This window comes from Salvelinus alpinus, chromosome 35 (assembly GCF_045679555.1).
Source record: "Salvelinus alpinus chromosome 35, SLU_Salpinus.1, whole genome shotgun sequence".
Classification (NCBI taxonomy): Eukaryota; Metazoa; Chordata; class Actinopteri; order Salmoniformes; family Salmonidae; genus Salvelinus; species Salvelinus alpinus.
In genome coordinates, this window is record NC_092120.1 from 12040690 (window position 1) to 12057768 (window position 17079).

General features: G+C 43.0%; 1 protein-coding gene across 6 annotated transcripts in view; it reads right to left on the minus strand.

Moving 5' to 3' along the window:
- Window positions 1-1355: 1355 nt before the first annotated feature.
- Window positions 1356-17079, minus strand: part of LOC139564013 (semaphorin-6D-like) — a 151345-nt gene continuing 135621 nt past the window's right edge. For 4 of the 6 annotated variants that reach the window (XM_071383145.1, XM_071383142.1, XM_071383143.1 and 1 more), the window contains 2 exons: window positions 15568-15732; window positions 1356-5131 (listed from right to left, as the gene is read on the minus strand). In XM_071383145.1, coding sequence (XP_071239246.1) covers window positions 3765-5131; window positions 15568-15732 — 1532 coding nt within the window. In that variant the 3' untranslated portion in view covers window positions 1356-3764. The remainder of the gene's footprint in view (window positions 5132-15567; window positions 15733-17079) is intronic. The other 2 variants (XM_071383147.1, XM_071383148.1) reach the window with 2 other exon arrangements.

The following is a 17079-nucleotide window of genomic DNA, read 5'->3' on the forward strand; positions in this document are numbered from 1 at the left end:
TTTATTTATTTATACATATATTTGTTTGCCTTCACCTCCCTTATCTCACCTCACTTGCTCACATTGTATATAGACTTATTTTTTTTCACTGTATTATTGACTATATGTTTGTTTTACTCCATGTGTAACTATGTGTTGTTGTATGTGTCGAACTGCTTTGCTTTATCTTGGCCAGGTCGCAATTGTAAATGAGAACGTGTTCTCAATTTGCCTACCTGGTTAAATAAAGGTTAAATAAAAAAATAAAAATAAAAAACAGTCCCATGTCTCAAGGATCTGTACACAATTCCTGGATGCTGAAAATGTCCCAGTTCTTCCATGGCCTGCATACTCACCAGACATGTCACCCATTGAGCATGTTTGGGATGCTCTGGATCGATGTGTATGGCAGCATGTTCCAGTTCCAGCCAATATCCAGCAACACCCAGCCATTGAAGAGGAGTGGGACAACATTCCACCGGCCACAATCAACTCTATATGAAGGAGATTTTTTGATCCACGCCCATACTTTTGTTTTTATGCTATCTTTGACCAACAGATGCATATCTGTAATTCCCAGTCATGTGAAATCCGTAGATTAGGGCGTAATTCATTTATTTCAATAGACCGATTTAATTATATGAACTGTAACTCATAAAAATCTTTGAAATTGTTGCATGTTGCGTTTATATTTTTGTTCAGTATATATAAATCTTGAATAGGATGATCTATTTGGGATGCAATTTGAATGAAATTGATTCAGAGGGGGAAACATTGAATGCTCAAGTATCCACTGATTTAAAGCAATTATATTCGAGTGATAGGCTGTTAAAAGACTCTGCAGCTGCGAATAAAAATATAAATATTGTAACAATTAAAAAGTAAAGTGAACCCCGAAAGATGGAGATGTGTAAATTAGACGTCCATTCAGTCCTTATATTATCCTACTGTGGCAAAGGCTATGCTGCAGCTAATGTAGACCTACCTGTCAAAAATAAGTTATCATGATAAGATCATGCATTGGACTGCGCTCCATAGCCTACTGAGATGCGCTCTGTCCCAACCCTGAGCGTTGATGATTGATCATGCAGATAGCAGAGAGAAGGCCGGTGAGAAGCCAGATTTAGCCAGATATAATTTAACAGTTCAATTTCATGTTCTGCTGTTGATAGAAATAATTTATTACAATTTATGGGTTTTTCGCAGTGATTTATCCAGGGGAAAAGGGAGTGGGTTTGCGCGAGAAGTCTCGGTAACTCTGTTCCCACTATTCAACCCTACTCTTGACAATGGTTTATAAAGTTGTTAAATACTTTTGTAATAAAACACAGGTAACTTCTATGTGAGAATAACATGACACACATCACAGTCAGTGACACACTTGCAATGTATTTTCATTTATTTCTATTATAAGAGACATACAATGGTATTCTGTGAGACCAAATTCATAAAAGCCCAAGAGCTTCTGCCAAGAGAATGAAAACATTCTGAATCAACGAGTCCCCCCCCAAGAGAATGTATTTACACTCTGTGCAATACTGATAGCTATTAAAAGTCAAATAGACCATTCCCTTTCCCATACAATCTCAATGCAAACTCAAATAAACTTCACTTCACTCACCAATAAGTACTGTAGCTGCCCTTTTCCTGTTACGAGATATGGTCACATTCAAAATAAAATACTGGTTTCATGTGTAATGGGAGGGATCCATATGATCTGTGAGGATTCTACTTATGCGTGTGTTGCATCCAAACAACTAGTTTGCCTAAAACGCAAGAATGTAGCCATCTATAACTAATGTTGTAGTTCAGGCTCATGTATCTATCGGTCAGTCCCAAGGTGAATTCAAGTGTGAAGGGTAAACTTGGGGTCAGACCAGCTTCAGGAATCTAGGGCATAAATACTATTTTCCAGATACAGTAAGTGTTTTTTTCTCTCTCAAATAATTGACCATGAATCCAGCAACCCATGAAGTAGCCCAGAAAGTGCAACAGCAGAGAGTTCCAGAGGGAGTGGTATTTCTGAGGCCGATCTGACTGCTTTCCCTCTCTCTCCCTGAGGACAACGCCCGGCAGACGCTTCCGATCCCTTCCGGTCTATGCTTATCGGATCAGGGAGCCCATTCAATTTCTACCTAAAACAATTATAACATCTTCTGATCAGACAAGAAAACACTAAATCCCAACCTTCTGATCTTTTTCGCTACCTGTGGTGTTGAGGTTGAGCTCAAGTGATATGTAGGGAGTATCAGAGAGCCTGAATAATCTTAACATCTGAGGGACTGATGTCCCCCCTTTTAATCTATTGAGTAGCCTGCTATGCTACAAACAATCAAAAGGTAAAGTTAGCAATCAGGGAAAAAGCCAACCCAGTGAAAACACATGAAAAGGAGGCAAACAAAAAAGATGCAGCCTCAAGCTGTGGTAGTCGCTATGCCAGTGCTGGCAGGCTCACAGTTCAGGGATATCAAAAACCCTAGTTAGAAATACAAATCTACAATAGATATGACACAGTCCGACGACCATAACAAAAAAATCTAACACCTATTATATAGCATCTTGGCGCCTTGCATTTACCCCTACCCCATACCACATACTATATTAAATAAGGCACACATTTACACATACAATTAACATTTGGCTAGTATTATTCCTTTATTTACAACCAATAGCCAAAGTTAATAATTATAATAATTGCTGTCTGTACCATGTTGAGTGTTTTTTGGGGGCGGATGGTCTGATCTTGATTCTGATTCTTTGGGGGTTGAGTGTCTGGTCCTCTTTGGGTGTGATACATGATAATTATATTAGAATTCATGAGGATCAACTAAGCACCAATGTGATAAAAACATTCTTTAGGAATTGTAGTAGACCCTACTTCATAGACCAGCTGTATTAATGCCTTTCATCTGTTTCTCACGACTTGGCAGGATAGTAGGGTCTCCATTTTCCAAAAAAGAGAAACGCCTAGCATAGTTGCTTTGAGTAGTTTCCTTTGCTTGTCAGTATCCACCATCTTGGCTCTTTTTTTGAATGTGAGTAGTACATTCCCCATGAACTTGTTAATATGGTAAAGGATGACTTATTCCCCTAGTCCACATACTAACCATGCTGAAACAGGGGCAGAAGGGGCCTTGCCTCATTTCGAGAACTTCTATTTGAGATGCCAAACACACCAACCAGTAATGTATTTCAACATAATGGGTTCAGTTTCAAAGTAAGGCAAAAAGACAGAGCTACCTTTAAAGGAGTTTTGTTGATGTTATTTCACGGGATACATATACTGCATATGTATATGTATACATATACGGTGTAGATATAAACACACATATATATACACACACATGCATATATAGAAACACGTTAGGGGGATCAGGACATTTTGTCAACACTACATAAGAAAAAGGTAAGCAAAAGCAAGTATCATAGGCATCGCAAGAAGCTCTAGATTCAATCTTAAGCTGTCCGATGTTTGATGGCAAACCCTTCCATAACTAAGTTGCATGGTAAATCCACACTGAGGACATTGGCAGCATAATATAAGAGGGTCGCGTTTCACCAACCCCAGTCCCTCACCTTCTATAAGCAAGTAGCTGAGCAATACCAATATGGTACAAAGATATTCATTGGACAAAAAAGGTGGAAATAACAAGTTTGTTTGAGGTTTGTCGACAGCGAGAATGGCTGCCACAAAATCCAGGGCACGTCTTCCACTTTTCACCCATTGAGAGGAGAGGACGAGGCACAGTCACGCTTGTCCTGTTCTCCTCCTCTCCTCTTTCTCCTCAGTAGTTGAAGTTTCCCTGTTGGTTAACGGGAGAGGAGGCGGGGATGAAGAGGGGTTTGGGAGGGACGTCGGGTTTGAGGGAGGTGGTCCGGCGGACTATGGCCCCCCGGTGGAGGTATCCTCCGGTATCCTCCTGTTGCTCTCCATTGTAGCTCTGCTGGCGCGTCAGGTACCCGTTGGGGATGAGCGGGTAGTGGATCTCGCAGGCGCTGCCGGTGGAGTTCATTCGAGCCAGCATAGGGGGCGGTTGGTGCTGGTGGCTGTTACGCTGGCTGAAGCTTTGCTGTCGGTGGACCATCCCTCCACCACCCCCTCCGTTGGCAATCTTAGTGGCAGCGGTAATCAGTGAGTGTCTCTGTGAAGAGTGCCTCCGCTCCAGGGTGGACTGGTGGTGAGGTGGCATGTCCGGAGGTACGTCCATGCGGCGGGTCAGGCTGTCTCGGGGCAGGGTGGACGAGCTGTAGTAAGGCGCCGACTCGGTCTCTGGGATGTGCGGCTGGACGCGGTTGGCAAAAGCTAGTTGACCCCCATGGCACCCGCCGCTGGCTGACAGGCCGGATGAAGTCATGACCTGGGTGTTCTTGCTGGAGTTGGCCTCGTGGATGTGTTTGAGCAGCTCGTCCAGCGATGTGACCTCCATCACCTTCTGCGGGTAGCAGGGGTAAGGCTGCTGGACCAACATGCGCTCGGTATTGTGGATCTTGCGTTCCTCTAGGTGCTGGGGTCCACCAACCAAGGCATGCCCATTGGCCAGAGCTTGCCCATTGGAGAAGCTGTGAGAGTAGGGGTAGATCTGCTGGTGGAGCAGGCCTGAGCTGGACCTGGAGCCTTGTCCCATATTGTGGGACTTGGGCTCCTTGGCATTGTTGCAGTTCTGGTTCTTCTCCCACTGGTTCTTGAAAGCCTTCATGTTCTTGATGGGCAGTTCAGGGGTGGAATCTGGGGTGGGCAGACCCGAGAGCTCCGAAGAGTGGTGTAGGTGATGGGGGTGGACCAGATCTCCCATGGTCATCCCTGGGTGGTGACCACCGTTCCGTCTGGGTGCTCCTTGACGATGCTCCTTCCCGTTCTGGAAGAAGGAGTTGTAGAGCTTGGGCGAGGACACCTCCATCTTATCCTCCTTGTTCTGGCTGTCCAGCAGGCCATTGAGCTTGGCCAGGCTGCGAAGGGACAGGGCGTGAGGGATGGGGGCCTCCGGGTCCTTGGCCAGCCTCTTAGTCTTGTTGCCGGTGTGGTTGCAGTAGCAGGAGACCAGAAAGCCTGAGAGGAAGGCTCCAAGGACAAAGGCCACCAGCACACAGGCAATCAGCAGGGTGTAGTGGACACTGTGGTTGGTCTTCTCCATCTCGGGAGGCCGTCGGACACCTTCACAGAAAAAGAGAGCGAGAACAAAATGGTCTTTAGTGTAATGAAACCAGAGACCTAAAAGAGACTATAATTTCTATGAGGTCAAGCAGGCAGCAGCTGGAAAATACCGGTTGTGTTTACAGAAGCTCTACTACGTGGGAAGCAGCATTGCAGAGGTGTTGGAACTAGCCCCTTGGTTTTCCTCCCTCTCTGTTAATGAATCAATAAACTCTTTCTTGCCAAGACCTCATCTTTCGTCTCCAACTGCAAAGAGTGGCAGAGGGCAAGAGCTCCCCAGTCAGTGAGAAATCAACTCCAAAATGAGTTTGGGCTTTATATATTGATGGGTGCACTGGCAGGAGTCTGATGTCATTCACACTGGCTGTGCTTTCAAATGCATGGATCAGGGTGAGTGCACCTGCAATGAACTTGCCAAAAATAACCAACTCGACTAACTAGCTCATAGAATACATCACTCTTTAAATGAACGAGAGTCTGACTGATTCAAATGGTTGTCTGGGAAAACATCTGAACTGCCGCAACTAAGCACCTGAACATCTCAAGGTTATCTCAGCACTATGAAAACGCCCTTGGATGGTGTGACCCTGCCACTAGATTTGCCTAATGGCATCTGAGATTCAACAGGAGGAGTGATACTAGCCACCTCTCTCGCAATCAGAGCTCATTTACAAAGGCTGCTGCCATCTGTGGTGTCAGGCCCTTCTCCAACCTTAATGATAGTCTCTGTGAAAATGCTAAGTCTGGGGAGGGGAATTGGCCCGCACTGGGAGGAGAAATGCAGGTGTCCCAAATAGGCTAATTTCATCCCGTAATGAGAGCTCAGGTTAGGCAGTAATGGGCAATGATAGTGCCAGCTTTAGACGTATCTGTGGTGATGGGATGTTGAAGATGAGGAGGAGGGTGGGGGTGGGGGGTGTAAATGATTGGGCCTAAGAGAGACTTGTCGAGGGTTTCTCTCTTTCGATGAAATTACAAAGAGCTGCCACATGCTTCAGCTTTAACAGAGTGAGGGCACTTGATTAGAAGGGAATTTCACTGAGGGAATTTACAATTAGGCTTTTAGCGGAATCAAACATCTCGTACAACAATTACAATGACAGCAGTGTCTTACACTTCATAATTTCTTTAAATTAGTTTTGTTCAAATAGGTTGCCAATACATTATTCTGTCTGAATAAGAAAAACATTGTTGGGCCGAAAACTGGAGTCTGTGAGGGTAAATGCAGGCAGCATACCAATACCATTTGAAAGATATTCATTAATTTATAAGGGAAAGGGAGATGTGAATAATAACTCACATGAATCTACAGTACATGCAGAACACAGCACAGAATGACCTTGGATAAAACATTTTTAAATGCTCTTAGGTCAAGTGTGTGTGTGTATCATTAGGTATATATGTGGAGAACAAGTATGCAGTGCACACACAGTATGTCCTCAGGTATATTCTGAATGTGGAGAACAGGTATCCAGTGCACACACAGTATGTCCTCAGGTATATTCTGAATGTGGAGAAGAGGTATGCAGTGCACACACAGTATGTCCTCAGGTATATTCTGAATGTGGAGAACAGGTATGCAGTGCACACACAGTATGTCCTCAGGTATATTCTGAATGTGGAGAACAGGTATGCAGTGCACACACAGTATGTCCTCAGGTATATTCTGAATGTGGAGAACAGGTATGCAGTGCACACACAGTATGTCCTCAGGTATATTCTGAATGTGGAGAACAGGTATGCAGTGCACACACACACTGTAGGCTGAAGAAATGAGTAGCAAAGCTCCACTGCAGCTTCAAGCACAAACTCATCATGAATCTATACAAGTAACAAAAGCACAACAGGGAAAATCTCAATGTGTCAATAGAGGAGCACTGGCATCAGCCTTGAAGCTCCTGGCACTTTGCTAGTAACTCTAAAGGGTACTTGTCACCATTACCGTTTTTCTTCGACAGTCTCTTAATACAAACAGAGAGAAGATGGGGCAGAATTAGCATCAAACAGGGCTTCGTTCTTTGGTCTTGAAGGAGCTGCCGACACGAGTCTTCTCTTTGCCTGGTGTTGATGGAAAGTTATATGTAGGTCACAAAGTTACAGGAAAAGTGTCTGCTCCCTGTCGCTCTCCCAGCGCTATCAGGAAGTAAAGGCTTTTAGAGCACTGCAAAGCTCTCCATCACTATCAATTTGGCCATTTGCTCTACATCAGTGCCATTCCCCTATAGAGAGATGCAATATACTGTACTATCACATTCTCCTGGCGATAATGTTAAATTCACAGAGTAAGTTTGACGTGCTGCTTTGAAATCGCGAGTTCTATCCATTCAAGTGCTATATCCATTGTATTTCTATGGCGTTGGCATGGCGATGCTTCGTTTATCCTATCTGTCCTAGGCCAGTGTGTTAGAGTGAGCCGAGGCAGCGTGGCAGCATGGGGGTTTTATGAATAATACAGGCCAGGATGCCCATGTCTCTGTGTGGCTTCCCCCAGCCTCCCTGTGGCTCCCAGCTCCCAGTCCTGTGACTCATCTGGGACCTCTGACCAGGACCCTATGACTATTGAAGGGTTCCACATGGCCGAGGAGCTATGAGTCAAGCGACACAGTGGGGATACACAGATCTCCAACCCCACGCACAACCTGTCACAACACGTTTGGGGCTGGAGTGGATGACTCAATCGGGCCGTATGCGTGACATATGGTGGCATGGTCACAGTGAAATTAATACCCACTGAATCATGGCATGGGGGGACTGGTGTACTGCTAGATGGCGCACAGGAGGCATAGCATGCAGGCAAACAGTATACTGCCAGTTGATGATAAAGCATTGCCTCAGTACAGTGTTGAAAGAAAATACCTTTAAAAAGGGTCAAATTAATCATTTTATGATCCAATATCGTATGACACCTCTGATAAAGAGGTGAAACAAAAAGGTTTGAGAGCGCTACTTTAATGTAACATGTGACAATTAACTGGAGTTGTCTGCACCTGTGTAGTGGTAGAGTTGCATTAAAAATGTTAGTGAAATATAGGTGTGTTATATAAAGATATGTGGTGCCGCAGGATAATTGAAGCTACTCAAAGCAACAATAACCTCCTCTCAATGGTTTATATAATGTTAATAACAGTGTTTTTCCATGTTTGTTTTTCTCGATTGTCACACTATATCTTTAGCCAAAGTGTGGGTTCAGCATGGTCTCTGCGAAACAGAGGCCTACAATACATGTAATGCGTGACGAACAGGAACACACACACATTAAGAACTCTCAAGTCTTCTAAAAAGGTAAACACACATATGGTTGAGATTTGACAGGAGGGAAGGAGGGGAGAAATGGTGACAGAAAGGGAGAGAGAGGGGGGACAGCTGGAAGTGTTCATGCTCGAGAGGAAGAGAGCGACAAAGAGAGAGAGAGATACAGTAGGGAGAGAAAATATAACTTCAGTAAGAAACTGCCAGGCAACGGAAAAGAGAGAGAGCGAGCAAGAGAACTAGAGAAAATAAAATGAAATAGAATGTGGCAGAAAGCTGGGGACAAAAAGTGACAGAAATAGAGTGTGAGAAAGAATGTGCAGGGAGCAGATTGTAAGGGGGAGGCTGGGAGATGATGATGGAGAGAGAGAGATGTGTCAAAGTGAGTGACAGATTGTCAGCCTGGTGGGTTTTGAAGCATCGCTCTCAGAAGCAGCTGTGTTTTGGTACGTAGAAGGACCCCGCTTGACGCTCTTTACCATAATGGTAAAAATAGACAACGCTGTGCATTATGTAACTGAGCTAAAGCGATGCGCAACCTGGAGTCTGTTCTGCGTTTCACTAATTGGGGATGGGTTGTGCGAGGAGCGATTCTGGAGTGTGAAGTGCTATTTCGGCAGGTGATAAAATAGCTCCAAAACAAACAAAAAAAGTGGAACACAAACAACGCAAGCAGGGGTTTTCACCTTTTACTCACATCTAACCCTTCTCTGAGATGCTTAAAACCGATAGTTATATAAATCATACAGATTCATTTATCTCCATAAAATGCCCAACTGAACTACTACTCTACATACCTTAGAAGTGTATCAGCGTCAAGCTGTGCTTTATTCTACTGCATGTGCACCATAGAATCAGCTAGGCATCTGCAGTGTTGATGGCCAAATGGATGGTCTTGAGAATCAGGAATTTAGGATAAACTGGACATCAACCGATTATTGAGCTGGGATACTACGGTGCTTTTGGTAATCCTGATTGCTGATACCTAACTATGGTGTGGAATGTTGGAATATAGACACGGCTCGACTTTGGGACAATTACAAAGTACAGTACGCAAATGTTGTTTTCAAAATGAACTATCCCTTTAAAGATAACTTTTCCATTGTGTCAATATACTGCTCAAGATCACACTTACAGTGCTTTCAGAAAGTATTGATACGCCTGTTCATATTCCACATTTGGTTGTGTTATAGCCTGAATTCAAAATGTATCAAATGTATTCCTTTTCTTATCCATCTACACACAATACCCAATAATGACAAAATGGAAACATGTTTTTAGAAATGTGCAAAATGTATTGAAATTTCAAAACAGAAATATCTAATTTAATTAAGTATTCACATCCCTGTCAATACTTTGTAGAAACACCTTTGGCAGCGATTACAGCTGTGAGTCTTTCTGGGTAAGTCTCTAAGAGCTTTCCACACCTGGATTGTGCAACATTTGCCCATAATTTTTTAAAGAATTCTTCAAGCTCTTCAAGAACTTTCAGGTCTTGCCATAGATTTTCAAGTAGATTTAAGTCAAAACAGTAATGTGGCCACTCAGGAACATTTATGGTCTTCTTGGTAAGCAACTCCAGGTGTAGATTTGGCCTTGTGTTTTAGGTTATTGTCCTGCTGAAAGGTTAATTAATCTCCCAGTGTCTGGTGGAAAGCAGACTGAACCAGGTTTTCCTCTAGGATTGTGCCTTGCTTAGCTCCATTCTTTTTCATTTTTATCTTGAAAAACTTCCCAGTCTTTAAAGATTAAAAGCTTTACATTTTTTATGAATTTGTAAACATTTCGAAAAACATAATTCCACTTTGACATTATGGGGTATTGTGTGTAGGCCAGTGACCAAAAATCTAAATTTAATCCATTTGAAAATTCAGGCTGTAACACAACAAAATGTTGAAAAAGGGGTGTGAATACCTTCTGAAGGTACTGTAGCTAGGCACTGGAAACGACTCCTGAGTTCTATATTTGCATCAAGTAAAGACGTTCCAAAATAGCCTAATTAGTTTCTGTTTCTCTACAGCTGAGGGGAGAATGTAATAGTTCCATTAAAGGGTACTTCATTCCATAGTGCTGCAATGAGTCAAAATGGCCCCAGGCTTCGCAGGCAACTACTACCCCCAACTAATGCCAGAGATGTATTTTCTGCTGTGGAAAACACAACAACAAATCATCGGCTGATATACTACAAGGACTGTGAGTGTTTTCAAAATTAGACACGAACAGGAGTCTGCTAACTAAAATTCGGAGTACTTTGACAGTTCAAATAGCTCGGGTAATGCTGATGCTTGGGTAATGATGAACACAGTTAACGCTCTGTGTTTGTGTGTGTGGTGTGTGAGCGTGTGCAAAAGGGGGTCTGGGTGTTCATGTGAATGAATTCAATCATGTACTCTCATTATTAAGAATATGCATAATATTACACATCAGTGCCCAACCAATTGGACGCAGCTTGATTTATGCACACACAAGGTAATATGATACGCTGTAATGTAATTGGTTCAGTCCAATTGAAAAATAGTGCTAATGAACATGGCATTTTATTAGAAGTGTGCTGATGCATGTAGAGCATCAAGAGGTTTCACTGAGGAGACTTGTGTTGAATACTAGTCAAAAAATGTAAAAGGCGCTAATGGAGAGATTGAAATGTACACAATAGTTACCTGGAGGAAAATGGGGGAGGGTCAAGCCTTTTCAATTTCAGTCAGGGGGAGGGTTTAGTGTAACAACAATATCATGGAATAAAATATAATAAATTAGGAAATGATAGTTTCCCATAAAGACTGTTCATATATACCTACCTGTTATGTGGCTGCGGTGTTAAACAATGAATGGCTTTTTCTCTTATTCATTGATGATCAGATACTTCAGTTGTAACTGATTCTCTTGCGATACATTTTAACAGTTGATCACTCTAGCACTGTTCCAAACTTAGACTATCCTCTTTTTTTTGTGGTACTTTTACCCCTTGTTCCTCCCCAATTTCGTAATATCCAATTTGTAGTTACAGTCTTGTCCCATCACTGCAACTCCCCTACTTACTCGGAAGAGGTGAAGGTCTAGAGCCATGCATCCTCCAAAACAAGCCACAATGCTTCTTGACACACTGCTCGCTTAACCCGGAAGCCAGCCGCACCAATGTGTCGGAAGAAACACCGTCCAACTGGCGACCAGAGTCCGCTTGCAGGAGTTGCTAGAGTGCGATGGGACAAGGAAATCCCGGCCGGCCAAACCCTCCCCTAACCAGGACGACACTGGGCCAATTGTGCGCCGCCTCATGGGTCTCCCGGTCATGGATGGCTGTGACACAGCCTGGGATCAAAACCGAGTCTGTAGTGATGCTTCAAGCACTGCGGTGCAGTGCCTTAGACCTCTGCTCAACTCGGTAAGCCGACTATCCTCTTTTTTAACAATAGCCAGAATTTAAATCTAAATGGCTTCGGTGCTGCAGCATGCGCTCATTCGTTGTCATGCTCTGTTGTGGTATTAAAAAAGATTCTGCTTGTCTCCAGTCATTTTCATAGAAATGACGTAGAATTGCATAGAAATGTATTTATAAAAGGCATTTTATTCGTAGACTAAGTGAATAGATAGATTCATGCAGTGCTTTTATTATAATGGATATCTTTTCACCCCTCTTGTCCGTGGTGGTTTGAGAATCCACAACCTTCTGGCTACTTTGCATTGTAATTCTTACAAAAAAGCTCTCGTCTGTCCTAGGAGTGAGGATAAACGGTAGGCATGTTTTTTGCTATCCACTTTATATTTTTATTATTATTTTGGGTATTGGGGAGTTTATTTTTTCAAACGTTCATGGAGGGTCAGATAAAATATATTTTACTGAAGGGAAGGCCATCCATTTTAATTTCAGAGATCCGATTTTCTCCAAGTATTCCTCGTTACAAATAACATACAATCCCTTAGAACCTGGCAAGTAGAGACCAATTTGCCATAATATCTCAGTACAGTACATCACTCAACGCTGACTTTGAAAACCAAGATATTATCTGTCAAAACATGAGCGATAATACAGTTCAAAGACACATTTTCTATATTCAAACAGCTTTGGAACAGACATAGTTCAAGTAGTGTCTGATAGCCTCATCATCCACCATCAAATCAAGCATGGCACTACATGCAGTGGGAAATTTTACATGCAGTTGCATCAGGAATAAAATAGAGAGAATAATGAGGGCATTCACCATTCAGCACCTGGAAAAGCTACTGTATTCCAGAGCCAATCCCTAAACAAACATATTAACTGTCTGGATAGAAAAGCTGCGCTGGAAGAACCATAGCTTTACCAAACAGTGGCCTGAAAGCACGCCTAAAGCCACAGAGAAACAACTGCTTGTAGGCAACAAAAACACACAAAGCACAGTTTCAGTCATAGGCTTTGAAACTGGGTAGAGAGGTCACAGGGGGAAAGGGGAAGAGAAGGAGAGGAGGATTCAACAAAGGAGGCAGATAAGGGTTAGTCAGTCCAACCGAAAAACAGGCAGGTTAATAGACAACTATTCCCCAGGGTCAGGGGTCGAGGAGACAGAAAGGGGTAAGGGGTTGGGGGTAGGAGTCAGGACAACTGCGTGTGTGGATCTGTACACTGTGGGCCCAAACGCCACTGGGACACTCAACACTGATGTTGACTAACACTCTGGTCTCCATGGTGTTAACATGATAATAAAAATGTAATGGTGACACTAAATATTCTGAACTCGAGGGTGACAGTAAACATATAGGACGTTTCCCAGACACAGATTAAGCCTAGTGCTGGATTAAAAAGCATGCTCAATGGAGCATGCTTTTTTTGTCCAGGACTAGGGTTAATCTGTGAACGGGAAACCAGCCCCTAATGTTGACAAACAGGCAAGAACATGTTGTGAACAACTTTAGTAGGGTGCATGTTTTGAGGTGTTCATTTTGCTGCGTATGGAAAGATGTAGTATTGTGCATGTACTGTATATGACCCGTGGGGAGGTGTACAGTACAGAGCCCTACAGTGTGTGTTTTCATAGTAAAACCTGATGTTAATCATAGCTGTCATGAAGAGCGAGTCATTCGGGCAGAAGAATTAAAGGAAACTGTGATCTAGTTAAAGTGACCTTTATTTAGTGTCATTACCACATGACTAAGTAGTGATACCAAATTGGCTGTAACAGCTGTGACTGAGGCATTTTAGTGAGGTGGGCAACATTTTCCTGGTTATGATGAATAGCTTAATTTACACACCCAGCTTGAGGAGGATGCTGCATTGGATTGTTGATATGCCTAAATTATTTGAGTTTCTAATGCACAACTTAAAATGAATTTAGCGACATAGCATGACTGATGATGTCGTTATCAAGAAGAGAGGTGACATGAGAGTTGAGTTGTATTGATGGCTAGACGGGAAGTGATGTAATCTGGTGTCTATATTCCTCGAGCCACTGAGATATAAACAAGAGTAAGGAACTGGCAACGTCTCTCCAGGACACCAACCCCTTTTCAGCAGCAAAGAGAAGTTCAGCCTGAGTTCATTCTCTGCTCTTCTCCTAGTGCTTTAATGAGTTTCAGAGCCCTGCCTGTTTGCCTCTATTATCGAGTTGTCTCCCTGTACTTTTCGGCTAAATTAGCTGCTAGCAAGTTTTTTTCCCGCCGTACCCACACAGGTTCATTTGAATATGGAGACGACCCAGGAGGTCTGTTTAAAATAAGCTAAGCAGGAAATACCACTGGGAAAACAAACAGTGAGGTCTAAAAGCTGGGTCTAAATATCGTGCTTTTGCAAACGCGTAGGTTGAAGCATTCTGACACTATAGGGAGGTAGGCGTTCTCCCTTGAGGTAAACATAGGGCCGAACCACAGCTAAATGATTGCTGGAAATGTTCATAACAGCGAGGTCTCACAAGGGGTGCTTGTACTTGTATTTTGGTCAGTCATAGTCTTTATATAATACATTGCTTCTATCCGTAGCTGGATGAATCATGTCACCTTGTATTTGCGTCTGTGTAGGCCTTACATAAAATAAAAACAAAAGCTGTTGGGATGCAATTCTAGAGGGCTTCAGAATTGCTATTACTGTAGCTTGTGGTAAATTGTTTTTGTTTATTGTGCCAAAGATGTTTCAAACCTGCCTCAAGGCCAGCCTTAAACTTACATCAGTGCTATCTAGGCTCTTCTCAAATTAACCTCAGTTTACAGAAGTACATTATGAGTTGTGTTGGTGCTGAGCTAGAACAAAAGCCTGCACCCACGGCTGCCCTCCAGGACCAGAGTTTCTTGACCCCTATTCTACCTACAGTATACTGCATCTCATCTGAAGTTTCCACGATGTTCCTTAACCGAAACCAATAGCTAGTACGTGTGTGGGTGCATCAGAGAGAGAGGCCTTCCTGGAACTGCCACGCTGTTACTTCCAGAAAGGTTCCTCTCTCGCCTTATCAGTCGGGTTCCCCGTGCTTTTGATTGAACCGGCAGCCAGGCGACACTAGCCCATGCTGAAATAGATTGCGTTGCCCAAGTTTCTATTACGGTTTCCCCTTGTCCGCGCGCCGGCTGCTGGTTATTTATTTGTTACAGGCTTTTCTCATTTGAGCCTGGGTAGCTCATCATTGCAGCCGGAGACTCTGTCGGCCTGAATGGAACCCATCACTAGCAAGGATTTATGGACTCCTGACAAGGCGCCAGAGGAGCGCAGCAAGGAGAGCCTGGGCTAAAAGAAATAGCATCAACGAACAGCCTTCCCATCCTGCTGAATATTAGGAGCTCCGGTTGGTTTCCTATTGGGAGTAATCTGGGAATGACATTCAGGAAGCAGCGCTCTAGACAGCGTGAGAAGAGAAGACGTGCTTGGTTGTGTGTGATTGTTAAAGTGTGTCCCGCTGTGGAGCGGAGAGTAAGCTACCCTAGTATACGGACAAATTAAGAGATGAGGAGACAAGCAGGAGTCATTCTGTTTGGAGATTGATTTGAAGAGTTAATTGAAGGGTTAATTGGAGCAAATGCAGTATCTATTTAAGTGATTAAGCCTCTCTAACTCATGGTTGCTTCATTAAGTGAGTGGATATATGTTAAATGTTCAGTGTCCTACACACAGAGATTAGAGTGTTAGTGCTCAGCCTGGTTAGCAGTGTGCAGTGAAGCTTCAGGGCCCATCAATGCAATCCAGTGCAGGTCGAAGTTCAGCAGACACAGACACCCCACCCCCTTACCCTCCATCTCCACACTGATTGGTTCCGAGTCAGGTGACCCCTGGTCCCCAACTGAGACTGGAGGACCGCCATCTGGACCTGTACCTCTTTCAGAGTCACCTGCCACCTTTGGGAATGGGGCCACCTGATTGGTTGTGCTGGCGGTTGTTGTGGGTGTGGTCTTCCCTGTTGTTGTGCAGGTGGGGGAGGGGTAACAAAGTAACCCGTTAGTGAAATGGAAATGCAGCACACAAAAACACCTAAATATAATGTTGTTTTATGACAAGGGAAGGATTCTTAGTGCCTTGGAGAAAAAAAACATAAATCCAGCATGAAAAAAAGATTACTGTCATAATTACTGTTAAGCTGATGATGACAATGAGGACATTAACATAAAGAGTGCTTTGAAGAGATTTCAACTGAATCCATGACTGCAATAAATAAAGTAGGTAGCCTATACATTACACGTAAAGCACTCCTCCATAGGTGCAACATTCAGTGGTTTAGAACCAACGTTTTCCCCCACTGTTTAATGCCCTTAACTTCTTGCAACTATAGGGGGTGCTGTTCCGCATTAGCATATTTGGGTCTCCAAATTAAACTGCCTCGTGCTAAATTCTTGATCGTACAATATGCATATTATTGTTATTATTGGATAGAAAACACCTTCTAGTTTCTATAGAAGTTGGAATTTTGTCTCTGAGTGGTACAGAACAATATCTACAGCACTTTTCATGACAGGGGTCAGATTTCAGAAATTTTTACCCCTGATCTGGAGTCTGTTTTTAAGGCGACAGTGAATGCTATGAAGAAACCGACACTGCCTACGTCTTCCTCTGGGTGTCTGTACGTCATCACGTTTTGAATGGAGTCTATTGCACAATCCCAGCCATTATAAAACCACAAAATGTATAGGGACCGCCCTTTCTCGTCGCGCGCCTGAAGCGTGAAGGACATCGGACTTGCCTCATTCCAAATCCTTGTCTAACCAGCAATATTTCTCCGGTCATGTTTTCAGTCGTTATAGTTGTTAAAAACATCATAATGTAGTTAATTTGAACCGTTTTATAGCAATTTATATCCGTTTAGTGCGATTTTGAGGAATTTCTTTGTTGTGCACTCTGAAACTTTGGACACGTTTTGGGGTCCCGTTCGATCGTTAGTGGATATTTCGAAGGACAGAGGACATCTATCGACCAAAAGACGTTTATAACATAGAAAGGATACATTGCCCAAGAATCTGATGGAAGAACAGCTCAAAGTAAACAATATTTAATATGATAAATCGTTGTTCTGTCGAAATATTTTAAACGCATATTTCGCCATTTTGTTTGGTATAGCTTCACTTGGCGAACCCTGTATTGAAAAGTAAGGATAATTTTAAAAATGTAAATCAGCGGTTGCATTAAGAACTAATTTGTCTTTCGATTCCTGTCAACCCTGTATTTTTTAGTCAAGTATATGATTAGCTTTCGATTAAACTAGATCACTCTGAAAGCTGACGTTCCTCATTTTGAGGCTTGAGTTGTGACT